This window comes from Neolamprologus brichardi, unplaced genomic scaffold (assembly GCF_056152115.1).
Source record: "Neolamprologus brichardi isolate AB-2024 unplaced genomic scaffold, ASM5615211v1 NODE_ptg000038l+_length_1369362_cov_1, whole genome shotgun sequence".
Classification (NCBI taxonomy): domain Eukaryota; kingdom Metazoa; phylum Chordata; class Actinopteri; order Cichliformes; family Cichlidae; genus Neolamprologus; species Neolamprologus brichardi.
In genome coordinates this window covers 397,501-410,329 of record NW_028270040.1, presented here as the reverse complement: position 1 = coordinate 410,329, position 12,829 = coordinate 397,501, and the positions used below count along the sequence as shown (strand labels likewise).

General features: G+C 51.7%; 2 protein-coding genes across 3 annotated transcripts in view; one reads left to right on the top strand and one right to left on the bottom strand.

The window, feature by feature from the left end:
• rbfox3a (RNA binding fox-1 homolog 3a) overlaps nt 1–12,829 on the top strand; it is a 497,652-nt gene that overhangs the window by 238,594 nt on the left and 246,229 nt on the right. The window lies entirely within an intron of this gene.
• Nucleotides 9,037–10,532, bottom strand: LOC148095931 (uncharacterized). Its single transcript, XM_087837014.1, has 2 exons — nt 10,131–10,532; nt 9,037–9,680 (listed from the first exon to the last, which is right to left on the bottom strand). The coding sequence occupies exons 1-2, from the start codon at nt 10,530–10,532 to the stop codon at nt 9,144–9,146; spliced, it is 939 nt and encodes a 312-aa protein (XP_087693140.1). The 3' UTR covers nt 9,037–9,143.

Here is a 12,829-nt window from a genome sequence, read left to right as displayed (position 1 = left end):
CTACTGGTGCTGGTGGTGCTGGTGGTGCTGGTGGTGATGGTGGTGCTACTGGTGCTGGTGGTGCTGCTGGTGCTGCTGTGGTGCTGGTGGTGCTGGTGGTGCTGGTGGTGCTGGTGGTGCTACTGGTGCTGGTGGTGCTGGTGGTGCTGGTGGTGCTACAGGTGCTGGTGGTGCTGTGGTGCTACTGGTGCTGGTGGTGCTGGTGGTGCTACTGGTGCTGGTGGTGCTGTGGTGCTACTGGTGCTGGTGGTGCTGGTGGTGCTACTGTGGTGCTACTGGTGCTGGTGGTGCTACTGGTGCTATTGGTGCTGGTGGTGCTACTGGTGCTGGTGGTGATGGTGGTGCTGGTGGTGCTGGTGGTGCTACTGGTGCTGCTGGTGCTGGTGGTGCTGGTGGTGATGGTGGTGCTACTGGTGCTACTGGTGCTACTGGTGCTACTGGTGCTGGTGGTGCTGGCGGTGCTGGTGGTGCTACTGGTGCTGGTGGTGCTGGTGGTGCTACTGGTGCTGTGGTGCTACTGGTGCTACTGGTGATGGTGGTGCTGGTGGTGCTACTGGTGCTGGTGGTGATGGTGGTGCTACTGGTGCTGGTGGTGATGGTGGTGCTACTGGTGCTGGTGGTGCTGGTGGTTCTATTGGTGCTGGTGGTGCTGGTGGTGCTACTGGTGCTGGTGCTGGTGGTGCTACTGGTGCTGGTGGTGCTGGTGGTGCTGGTGGTGCTGGTGGTGCTACTGGTGCTGGTGGTGCTGGTGGTGCTGTGGTGCTACTGGTGCTGGTGGTGCTGGTGGTGCTGGTGGTGCTGGTGGTGCTACTGGTGCTGGTGGTGCTGGTGGTGCTGGTGGTGCTACTGGTGCTGTGGTGCTACTGGTGCTGGTGGTGCTGGTGGTGCTACTGGTGCTGGTGGTGCTACTGGTGCTGGTGGTGCTGGTGGTGCTGGTGGTGCTACTGGTGCTGTGGTGATACTGGTGCTGGTGCTGCTGGTGGTGCTACTGGTGCTGGTGGTGCTACTGGTGCTGGTGGTGATGGTGGTGCTACTGGTGCTGGTGGTGCTGGTGGTGCTACTGGTGCTACTGGTGCTGGTGGTGCTACTGGTGCTGGTGGTGATGGTGGTGCTACTGGTGCTGGTGGTGCTACTGGTGCTGGTGGTGCTGGTGGTGCTACTGGTGCTGGTGGTGATGGTGGTGCTACTGGTGCTGGTGGTGCTACTGGTGCAGGTGGTGCTGGTGGTGCTGGTGGGGATGGTGGTGCTACTGGTGCTGGTGGTGCTGCTGGTGCTGCTGTGGTGCTGCTGGTGCTGGTGGTGCTGGTGGTGCTGGTGGTGCTGGTGGTGCTACTGGTGCTGGTGGTGCTGGTGGTGCTGGTGGTGCTACTGGTGCTGGTGGTGATGGTGGTGCTACTGGTGCTGGTGGTGCTACTGGTGCTGGTGGTGCTGGTGGTGCTGGTGGTGATGGTGGTGCTACTGGTGCTGGTGGTGCTGCTGGTGCTGCTGTGGTGCTGGTGGTGCTGGTGGTGCTACTGGTGCTGGTGGTGCTGGTGGTGCTGGTGGTGCTACAGGTGCTGGTGGTGCTGTGGTGCTACTGGTGCTGGTGGTGCTGGTGGTGCTACTGGTGCTGGTGGTGCTGTGGTGCTACTGGTGCTGGTGGTGCTGGTGGTGCTACTGTGGTGCTACTGGTGCTGGTGGTGCTACTGGTGCTATTGGTGCTGGTGGTGCTACTGGTGCTGGTGGTGATGGTGGTGCTGGTGGTGCTGGTGGTGCTACTGGTGCTGCTGGTGCTGGTGGTGCTGGTGGTGATGGTGGTGCTACTGGTGCTACTGGTGCTACTGGTGCTGGTGGTGCTGGCAGTGCTGGTGGTGCTACTGGTGCTGGTGGTGCTGGTGGTGCTGGTGGTGCTACTGATGCTGGTGGTGCTACTGGTGCTGTGGTGCTACTGGTGCTACTGGTGATGGTGGTGCTGGTGGTGCTGGTGGTGCTACTGGTGTTGTGGTGCTACTGGTGCTACTGGTGCTGGTGGTGCTGGTGGTGCTGTGGTGCTACTGGTGCTGGTGGTGCTGGTGGTGCTACTGGTGCTGGTGGTGCTGTGGTGCTACTGGTGCTGGTGGTGCTGGTGGTGCTACTGTGGTGCTACTGGTGCTGGTGGTGCTACTGGTGCTATTGGTGCTGGTGGTGCTACTGGTGCTGGTGGTGATGGTGGTGCTGGTGGTGCTGGTGGTGCTACTGGTGCTGCTGGTGCTGGTGGTGCTGGTGGTGATGGTGGTGCTACTGGTGCTGGTGGTGCTGGTGGTGCTACTGGTGCTGTGGTGCTACTGGTGCTACTGGTGATGGTGGTGCTGGTGGTGCTGGTGGTGCTGTGGTGCTACTGGTGCTACTGGTGCTGGTGGTGATGGTGGTGCTGGTGGTGCTGGTAGTGCTACTGGTGCTGGTGGTGCTGGTGGTGATGGTGGTGCTGGTGGTGCTGGTAGTGCTGGTAGTGCTACTGGTGCTGGTGGTGCTGGTGGTGCTGTGGTGCTACTGGTGCTACTGGTGCTGGTGGTGCTACTGGTGCTGGTGGTGCTGGTGGTGATGGTGGTGCTACTGGTGCTGGTGGTGCTAGTGGTGCTGGTGGTGCTACTGGTGCTGGTGGTGCTGGTGGTGCTACTGGTGCTGGTGGTGCTGGTGGTGCTGGTGGTGCTACTGGTTCTGTGGTGCTGGTGGTGATGGTGGTGATGGTGGTGCTGGTGGTGCTGCTGGTGGTGCTGTGGTGCTACTGGTGCTATTGGTGCTGGTGGTGATGGTGGTGCTGGTGGTGCTGTTGGTGCTGCTGGTGGTGCTGTGGTGCTACTGGTGCTGGTGGTGCTGGTGGTGCTGTGGTGCTACTGGTGCTGGTGGTGCTGGTGGTGCTGGTGGTGCTACTGGTGCTGGTGGTGCTGGTGGTGATGGTGGTGCTACTGGTGCTGCTGGTGCTGGTGGTGCTGGTGGTGCTGGTGGTGCTACTGGTGCTGGTGGTGATGGTGGTGCTACTGGTGCTACTGGTGCTGGTGGTGCTGGTGGTGAAGATGGAGGCTGAGGCTTGAATGGAGCTCTGGCTGAGGCGCCTGCGGTGGAGATGTAGGTAGGCACAAAGAGGGTCTTAAAGGGAGAATGACGGAGAGCACAGATTTAAACTATGCAAAGCGGAGGTTGATTGGCTCAATGAAGGTGGGTGAGAAGATGATTGGATTAGACTAAATATTTTTGTCCCAGTCCATGCCTGAAGTGGTTATTGGTACTTTAGTTTCAGCTAGCGCTTCAAAAGAGGAGTGAGCATAAAGGGAGTGGTGTTTTTAAGTGGCAGTTAATTTCAAACGCAGCATCAAACATCAGACCAGATATAGTTGGGCTCACCTTAACGGCCTTAATGGCGTGGGTACTGGAACCAGTCTCCTGGAAAGGGGCTGGACTCTCTCCCAGTCTGGAGTTCCCCTTGGTGAGAGGTGGCGGGCTGGGTGGGTATCCTAGTATCTCCTTGGTTTGCTTCCTGTACGTTGGGGTTTCTCCCAGTAGACGAGAGGGTTTGTTTCCTACGCCTTCAGGTTGGGGAACGGGTCCTGACCAAGTACCCAGCCTTCTAGGAGTCCCTGGGTGGGGTGCGTAAGGGTGCTTCACCTGGTGACTCTGTTGTCCTACTGGGAGACTTCAATGCTCATGTGGGCAACGGCAGTGAGACCTAGAGGGGCGTGACTGGGAGGAATGGCGTCCTGGATCTGAACCTGAGCGGTGTTTTGTTATTGGACTTCTGTGCAAACCACAGTTTGTCCATAACAAACAACATGTTTGAACATAAGGGTGTCCATGGGTGCACGTGGCACCAGGACGCTCTGGAAGACAAGTTAATGATCAATTTTATAGTCGTATCACCAGACCTGTGGCCATATGTTCTGGACACTTGGGTGAAAATGAGGGGCTGAGCTGTCAACTGGTCACCACCTGTGGTGAGTTGGATCAGGTAGCGGGGGAGGATGCTGGACAGACCTGGTGCACCTAAATGTACAGTGAGGGTGTGCTGGCCCCAGGCCGCGATGTCTTCAACTCCCACCTCAGGCAGAGCTTCAACAACAGGACACTGAGTCTGAAGGCACCGTGTTCAGCACCTCCATTGCCGAAGCCGCTGCACTGAACTGCAGCCGCATGTTGGTTGGTGCCTGTCGTGATGGTAACCCCCAAACCAAATGGTGGACACCAGGCGGACATGCACATGTTGTGCTTAAACCATCGAAGGCGTGGCTCTTGTTTCCATTAGAACTAGCAGTAAATTGGACTGTAATTCATAAAAAATAAAAGTCTGTGTCATTTATTGTTAGTTAATACTAATAAACACACAGTGCTACATTAATTAGGATAAACAAGGAGCTTTGGTGAAGCTGTGTGTACTTTAATACAGTTCTACAGTAGAGCTACTGTACAGTGTGCCTACATTTGTGCTCAGTCATCACTCCTGAGTTATTCAGTGGCCAACAAAGTAGCAGGACAAAGCCTTCATTAATTTATCTCTGTTCTGTATTTAACAAGCGCTACATGTGCTGAGGAGGCACGCACCCAGCACAAAGGGTCTGCACTATCATTAAAGGCACACAGGGATACCAAGGCTAATCATTTGACCTTTGCTTTCCTTGTTCTGGGCATCGGGAGGAGCAGCACTATCTACACAGCATAAGTCCATTTGTTATATTGCATGATTTATGATAGGCTTGTTAATGTGGAGAATGCTAAAACAGTCCAACTGAGACGGCACTGAACAAATAGCTCCTGAGTTCAAAATTAGCTGGGAGGTGATACTTTCTCCTAACCCTGCTGCAGCTTATTCATTTACTCTCTGTGAAACTCTCTGAAAATACCGAGCAGCAGTTTTGAAGCCAGTTACACATTTTAACAAGGTTCTCGTCAGACTTTGTCCAACAACAACCTTGTTAAAATGTGTATTTTAAACACTTATTTAGTGACTAATTCACTCATTTAATAAACACATGACTGTAATTCAACCAGTTTGTGAAGATATGATAGAAAGAAGTAAAGCAAATTATCTGTTGAAAGCCAAACTACAGCGTTTAATCGTTTGTTACTGTGAAAAGAGCATCCTGCAGTCGCTCAGCGTGTGATCAAAGGGAACCAGCTGAGCTCATCGCCATCATTTGGCATCTCTGTGGAAACCTGTGAGTTTGTTTGAAGATCCACCAAATAAAAAGCACAAAGCTAAACACCGCTGCAGCTGAAAGGTGGCACCGCTGATTCTGGCTTTGAGCAGGTTGCTGTTGTGTTGAATGGCTTTGAGGAAAAGACTGTTGGAGGCCTGGCTGGCACTGAAACCTCCCCAGGTCTCTGCCCGAGGCAGCCTCATTGTCTCCAGTGCAAACATTTCTCTTCAGAGGACAAGAGGCTTTCTCCAACTATACTTATTTAAAAACCTCTGCAGTGTGTGCTTCTCTTTCTTTTTAAACCTTCTCTCTTTGTCTCATTTTTCTGTTCCTCTTTCTCACTGTTGCTACACTATGCTCCTATCTCTTCCCCTTTTCTCCGGCACATTCATGCAGAATCTCTCTATTTGTCCACTTTATGTCTCTGGAAGCACTGCACAGCATTCCTAAATACATTTTCCATGGTGTCCCACAGAGGGTGTTGTCTTGATGTCACAGGGACAAATTTACCAGTCTTTTCTGATCCATGAGTCAGAGGATAGGCTCATCAGTCCAAGCGTGGAACCCGTTGCCTCATGAAAGGCTCTCTTTTGAAGCCAGTCCTGTCTTAGCAGCATCAGCATCATTGTCATAGCAATATGATTGATTATTGCTATTGAATATTAGAGTACCAGCAAGAACGCAGAACATGCCTGACTTTGTGAGACAGAGAGTGTGCTCGGAGACGGTCCTAAACCATGAGGAGGAATGACAGTATATTTACTGCAGTGGGTGGAGGAGGACATCATGACAGAGCAGAAAAACACAAATATTACCTTATAGAGTTAGGGGAAGAAATATCAGTGGCCATGGGGATGAGAGGGGAGTCGGTTATTCTGTGAAGGATTCTTCTTTTCACTTCAGTTTTATTTGTATAGCACCAGTTGCCTGAAAGCCCTTCATACTGTAGTGTAAGGTAAAGACCCAACAATATTGCAGAGAGGACAGAGAAAACCCAAACAATCCGATGACCCCCTATGAGCGAGCACTTGGTGACAGTGAGAGGAAAAACTCCCTTTTAACAGGAAGAAACCTCGGGCAGAACCAGGCTCAGGGAGGGGCGGGGCCATCTGCTGGGGGTGAGGGGAGGAACAGAGCCAGAGATTAATAATAACTCATTATTAAAGACAACGTGGAGCATAAACATGCTCTCAGAAAAACATCTTGAATTTTTTCTCTAAACCTTCTTGTCTGATCTGACACTTTGTATGTGAGCAAAAACCCAAGTGAGCCTTTAAGATGAACCGAAGTTTAATGTCCAGAACTGCAACTGTTCTTCTGTTAACAAAGCAATGATTTGCATTGTGTTGTTTACAGGTGACTTGTTGACAGTTGTTTGTATTGTTATGGTTACAGATGATTTAGAATACAAGGTCTGGAAAACTGATGAGGTCACAGAGAGAGGAGAGGGAGACCAGAGCCGCTAAGAGATTCACCAGCAGTGTTGGTCAAGTTACTTGAAAAAAGTAATCAGTAACTAATTACTGATTACTTTCCCCCAAAAAGTAATCCAGTTACTTTACTGATTAATTATTTTCAAAAGTAATTAGTTACTTAGTTACTAAACACGATTTACAACCTGAATAGGTGATAAAGTGATAGATCTTTCAGCCCAATTCTACTTTTTCTGCATAATCATCATACAAAATGTAATCAAATGGAAAAGTCTCTTTTTAAAACTTGTTTTATTAGTTTTAATCTTTTAACTTTATGCATCAAGCAAAAATTTAATTATATGCAACATTCTCTGACTGGAAGAAATTAGTTTAACATTTAAACCTATTTTCTGCGCATTCCAGCACATAAAATAAAATATTTATTTATGTGTTTACACTCAGTCTTTCAAATAGATGCAAGTAAAACACAGCAGAAAATAAATAAAGTCAAAGACTAGCGGTCCTGTTGCTCTATTTTCACCTGTAAAGCAGGAGTGGGGTAGGCGGAGGGTTACCCTGGTGCAGGTGTGCAGCGGTCAGTGGAAGAATCCGCGAGTTTCTCTGTGAGTTTCCCATTACGTCGTAGCTACTCGGTGCTTGTTTGGAAGTTTAGGGGTTTTTTCTCTGTAAAAAGAAGTTTTCTTCCCACGCACAACGGACACTAATGTTTTTGTCACTTTTTATGGAATCAAACTCAAAGTAAGGTCAGTACTTCCACGCTTTAAACGCTGCACGCTCATACTCTCTCTGCACTCGATATATGATCCATTGTTGATCTGCACACAGCTGTTGTCACGAATGTCGCACTCGCTTACGTCACTGTCATGAGACATTCTCGCAAAAAAATCACGGTTTTAGTAACGCAGTAACGCAGCGTTCCTACGGGAAAGTAACGGTAATCTAATTACCGTTTTTGCAATAGTAATCCCTTACTTTACTCGTTACTTGAAAAAAGTAATCAGATTACAGTAATGCATCACAAGTGACGCGTTACTGCCCATATCTGTTCACCAGTCGTGTTAAAATGTATCATTTACAAATCGCTGACTCTGAGACAGCAGAGAGGATGCTAAGATGTGGGCCACTAGTTTGCTCTGTGCATCATGTCGATGAGATTAATAAGGAAGAGGTGGGTGAGTGGGAACCTGAGACTCCACCAAAAACACGCCCACATCAACCCAACACAGACACAGTCAGAGCACAAAAACCAATCAAAGCAGTGACTGTCATGGTCCTGGGTCGGTGACCCAGCGCTTTCAGTTCATTATTGTCACTTCTAGTTTATTCTGTTTTGTATTGGTGGTTGGGGTTTGGTTATGTTTATTTTCCCTACCTGCGTCTCCCTCGGTGCTCTGTTCATGTCCCCGTGTTTTGTAAAACAGTCTGTGTGTTTCCTGTTTTACTTTGTAGGGTTGTGTCTCATTATGTCCATTGGTTCCAGCTGTGTCCCCGCCTGTCTGCCATTACCAGTTTACCGTGTGTGTGTGTATATATAGTGGGTGTCGGTCTGTGTTCATTGTCGGCTCGTCTGTGTTTCATGGTGTCCTGTTCCTCGTCTGCGTCTCTCTGCCACTCACCTCGTTCGTATGATCTCCGGTTTGTTATTTAGCTCACCCAGTTTAGGTTTATGTTCTGTCCTGCCCTCAGTTGTGTTATTTGTGCACTGTAAATAAACCCTCACTCATATCACCATATCGGCTGTCTGCATTTTGGGTCCTCCTTTTCCTCCACACCGCACGGCTCACCCCGCCAGCCGTGACAGTACGAGCCGACCACAAGATGGATCCAGCAGCTTTGTCTGGGGAGAGCGACCTCGCACGCATCCAACGCCTAATGGACTGGGTAACCCACACCACCAACGCAAGTGCGAAGGTGGTGGGGTTAAAAGCCATCGAGGCGATCCTGGAGGGAAATTCCTACCTCTGCCGGTTCAAGGGACTTTCGGACTTGATTCGCAACCTGCATAAAGCCCGGGAGGTGGTGCAAGCTCGGGAATCCACAGACTTTGTCCAGCAGCAGCGGACTACGGCCGCCCCGGAACAGCCACGTCAGCTTCTCCCGCCGGAGGTTTTGCCCGTCCCGCCGGAGGTTTTGCCCGGCCCGCCGGAGGTTTTGCCCGGCCCGCCGGAGGTTTTGCCCGGCCCGCCGGAGGTTTTGCCCGGCCCGCCGGAGGTTTTGCCCGGCCCGCCGGAGTCGTCCGCAGGGAGGAGGCGACGATCGCGCCGTCGGCGCGTCACCCCACAGCCGGATACTAGGACTATAGCACTACAGGCTGTGGTGAGTGAACAAGACACTCTTTTGGTTTCACCAGAACTAGTGACGGTTTATACCGGGGCTGTGTTTTTTGAGCCTGCTGCACAGCCGCAAGCTCGTTTAGCTGCACAGCCGCAAGCTCGTTTAGCTGCACAGCCGCATTCAGCTCGGCCCCCGGTATCCCCACTAGCCCAGTCATCTATGCCATCTTCACCGACTCCCTCTGTACAGCAGGCTGCGTCTCTGCCTCCCGTTTTGGACTCTTTTTCTAAGTATTTTTTGCAGAGAGACAAACCACACAATCCTGAAAACACTCCTCAAGAGCTGGCCAGTTCTGAGATGCACTCCAGGGCCTCCCCAGAGGCTGGGTTTCAGCCCCCAGCAGACTCTGGACCCCTGGAGGTAAAGAAGCCAGCTGAGGACTGCACCCGGCTGTCGCTGCCTGAGCTGAGGCAATGCTCGGGGCAGCTGCAGTCAGCCTTGTGTTTTCCAGAGGCCCGTGCGCCTGCTGGTTCTGATCCGTTCCTGCCAGAGGCCCGTGCGCCTGCTGGTTCTGATTTGTTCCTGCCAGAGGCCCGTGCGCCTGCTGGTTCTGATCCATCCCTGCCAGAGGCCCGTGCGCCTGCTGGTTCTGATCCGTTCCTGCCAGAGGCCCGTGCGCCTGCTGGTTCTGATCCGTCCCTGCCAGAGGTCCCCACGCCTGCTGGTTCTGATCCATCCCTGCCAGGGGCTCCAGTGCCCACTGGTTCTGAGACTGTTTTCGCTGGGGGGCCCGTGGAGCCCGTCCAGCCTCCTGTCTCGTCCGCTGGAGGGCCCGAGGAGCCCGTCCAGCCCCCTGTCCCGTCAGCTGGAGGGCCCGAGGAGCCCGTCCAGCCCCCTGTCCCGTCAGCTGGAGGGCCCGAGGAGCCCGTCCAGCCTCCTGTCCCGTCAGCTGGAGGGCCCGAGGAGCCCGTCCAGCCTCCTGTCTCGTCAGCTCGAGGGCCCGAGGAGCCCGTCCAGCCGCCAGCTGCAGCCTCATCATCCTCGCCGGCTGCCGCTCCATCCACACCGCCGGCAGCAACAGCAGCTTCATCCACACCGCCGGCAGCAACAGCAGCTTCATCCACACCGCCGGCAGCTGCAGCTCCGGCTTCACCCACGCCGTCGCCAGCTGCAGCTCCGGCTTCAGCGTCGCCTGGTCCAGCCTCTGCAACAGCGTCGCCTGGTCCAGCCTCTGCAACAGCGTCGCCTGGTCCAGCCTCTGCATCCGCCTCGCCTGGTCCAGCTTCGCCCGCATCAGCTTCGCCTGGTCCAGCTTCGCCCGCATCAGCTTCGCCTGGTCCAGCCTCTGCCTCCGCTTCGCCTGGTCCAGCCTCTGCCTCCGCTTCGCCTGGTCCAGCCTCTGCCTCCGTTTCGCCTGGTCCAGCCTCTGCATCAGCTTCGCCTGGTCCAGCCTCTGCCTCAGCTTCGCCTGGTCCAGCCTCTGCCTCAGCTTCGCCTGGTCCAGCCTCTGCCTCCGCTTCGCCTGGTCCAGCCTCTGCCTCCGCTTCGTCTGGTCCAGCTTCTGCCTCGGCTTCGCCCGCTTCGCCTGGTCCAGCTTCAGCTCCTGCCTCGTCTGGTCCAGCGAAGGCCACGCAGCCTTCAGGTTCCCAACTGCCGCCTCAACATCGTCGGTCATCTGCCGGGCCGCATGTTGGGCATCTTCGCCGCCGCGGCCGGCCTCCGGAACTGTTTTCTCGCCGCTGCCGCCGTCCGCACGGTCGGCCCCCTGAACTGTTTCCCCGTCGTTGCCGCTGCCATCCGCGCGGTCGGCCCCCTGAACTGTTTCCCCGTCGTTGCCGCTGCCTTCCGCACGGTCGGCCCCCGGAACTGCACTGTTTTGGCCTCCGGCGCTGTCGGCCTCCGGGTCGGCCCCCTGAACTTGTCCGTCTGGGCCTTTTTGGACTCTGTCCCTCCGTCCTGGACCCCCGCCGCCCGCCCTGGTCGGGTTGTTTTCCGTTTTCTGGTTTTTGGGGGGGGTTTTGTGTTTCTGTTGGGCTGTCTGGAGCCAGCCCTTGAGGGGGGGGTACTGTCATGGTCCTGGGTCGGTGACCCAGCGCTTTCAGTTCATTATTGTCACTTCTAGTTTATTCTGTTTTGTATTGGTGGTTGGGGTTTGGTTATGTTTATTTTCCCTACCTGCGTCTCCCTCGGTGCTCTGTTCATGTCCCCGTGTTTTGTAAAACAGTCTGTGTGTTTCCTGTTTTACTTTGTAGGGTTGTGTCTCATTATGTCCATTGGTTCCAGCTGTGTCCCCGCCTGTCTGCCATTACCAGTTTACCGTGTGTGTGTGTATATATAGTGGGTGTCGGTCTGTGTTCATTGTCGGCTCGTCTGTGTTTCATGGTGTCCTGTTCCTCGTCTGCGTCTCTCTGCCACTCACCTCGTTCGTATGATCTCCGGTTTGTTATTTAGCTCACCCAGTTTAGGTTTATGTTCTGTCCTGCCCTCAGTTGTGTTATTTGTGCACTGTAAATAAACCCTCACTCATATCACCATATCGGCTGTCTGCATTTTGGGTCCTCCTTTTCCTCCACACCGCACGGCTCACCCCGCCAGCCGTGACAGTGACAAACTTTTCACTCAGGTTAGGAAAAGAGTGCAGTTTGGGTTCAAACACCACGAGTTTGGGTGAATAGTGGATCGCTTATCAAGGTTTCTAAGTCAGAGTGTACAGTGACAATGGCGTGTTAAACATGTCAAACCCAGCTGTGAGCTGTGAATACTGTGCTGATGTAAGAAAATCATTTTCAAGCTGCTCTGTTGTGTTTTCAGGATTTACCACAACTTATTTTGTCTCAGTTATGTCTCTGCATTTAAAACCTTTGGAACTATTATTACTAGGGATGCCCCGATACCCGATACCGATACTGGAAAATGTGTGTGTACTCATGCTCGTAAAAGTTAACCAATACCATGAACCGATACCAACTTATTTCATTAATCAGAGGGTGGCTTGTCATTTCTGTTGTAGTTTTTTAGATTGGCCACTAGGGGGCCAATTATTATTTTATTTATTATTTATTTAATAATAATTATTTCGTTTGTTTGTTTACAATATGGACACTCTGCAATAACTTAAAAGTTTATTTTATTCTCAAACCTAATTTGTATTTATTTTATTCCAAACAGAAGTGTTTATTTATTATTCTGAAAGCTCGAGACAGTGCCAATAGTTCAGTGATATTTTGTTAAATTACAATGTGGAGACTCTGCAATAATTTAACAGAAGTGCTTATTTTTCACTTGAAGTTTTTTTGTGGTCATTTTTATTAAGATTTTATTTTTTATCGACAGGGAATAAAATAAAACCTGTCTTCCAATTTATTGCATTTGTTTGTGTGTGTGTGTGTGTGTGTGTGTGTGTGTGTGTGTGTGTGTGTGTGTGTGTGTGTGTGTGGGTGGGTGGTAGAAGTATCGGTTTTTGTACTCTGTATCGGCAAGTACTCAGATCCAAGTATCGGTATCGTATCGGTTTGAAAAAATTGGTATCGTTGCATCCCTACTTATTACTGTCATTAAACATTAAGCAACACAGAAAGAACCTGTGGGCTGAAGGAAGACGTGTGTAATGTAGTGACTTCAGGACATTGTGGTTTCAAAAGGCCAAACATCTTCCATCACATTGTTGTGGAGCAGTGTGAGTGCACTCGGACGTCGTGATTTTTTCATGGAGGTCAAAGAAAAAGTGAGCAGAAAGGAGGTTGGAGGTAGTTTTTCCGAGCACTTGATCCTTCAACACGGCGTTTTTAGTTTTTCACAGCTTCTGAATTTTGGCTTCATTTCTGTTAAATCCATAATGACATGGTGACCTGTGGTTGTTCATCTGTGCCTGTTTCAAACACAACCTGGTAATGAGAACCAGCTCATTTATTTTTTATGTCACTACATAAAATGATAGAATTGACTCTTTTTCACATAACACACAAATAATAT

Bases quoted from the DNA above. Each gene is read 5' to 3' on its own strand.
- LOC148095931 (XM_087837014.1), bottom strand. From the start codon at position 10,532: ATGACCGACGATGTTGAGGCGGCAGTTGGGAACCTGAAGGCTGCGTGG. The intron at 9,681-10,130 runs GCGAGGCGGATG...CGGGCCCTCCAG, and splicing joins TGCGGGCGAAGCTGGACCAG to CGGACGAGACAGGAGGCTGG.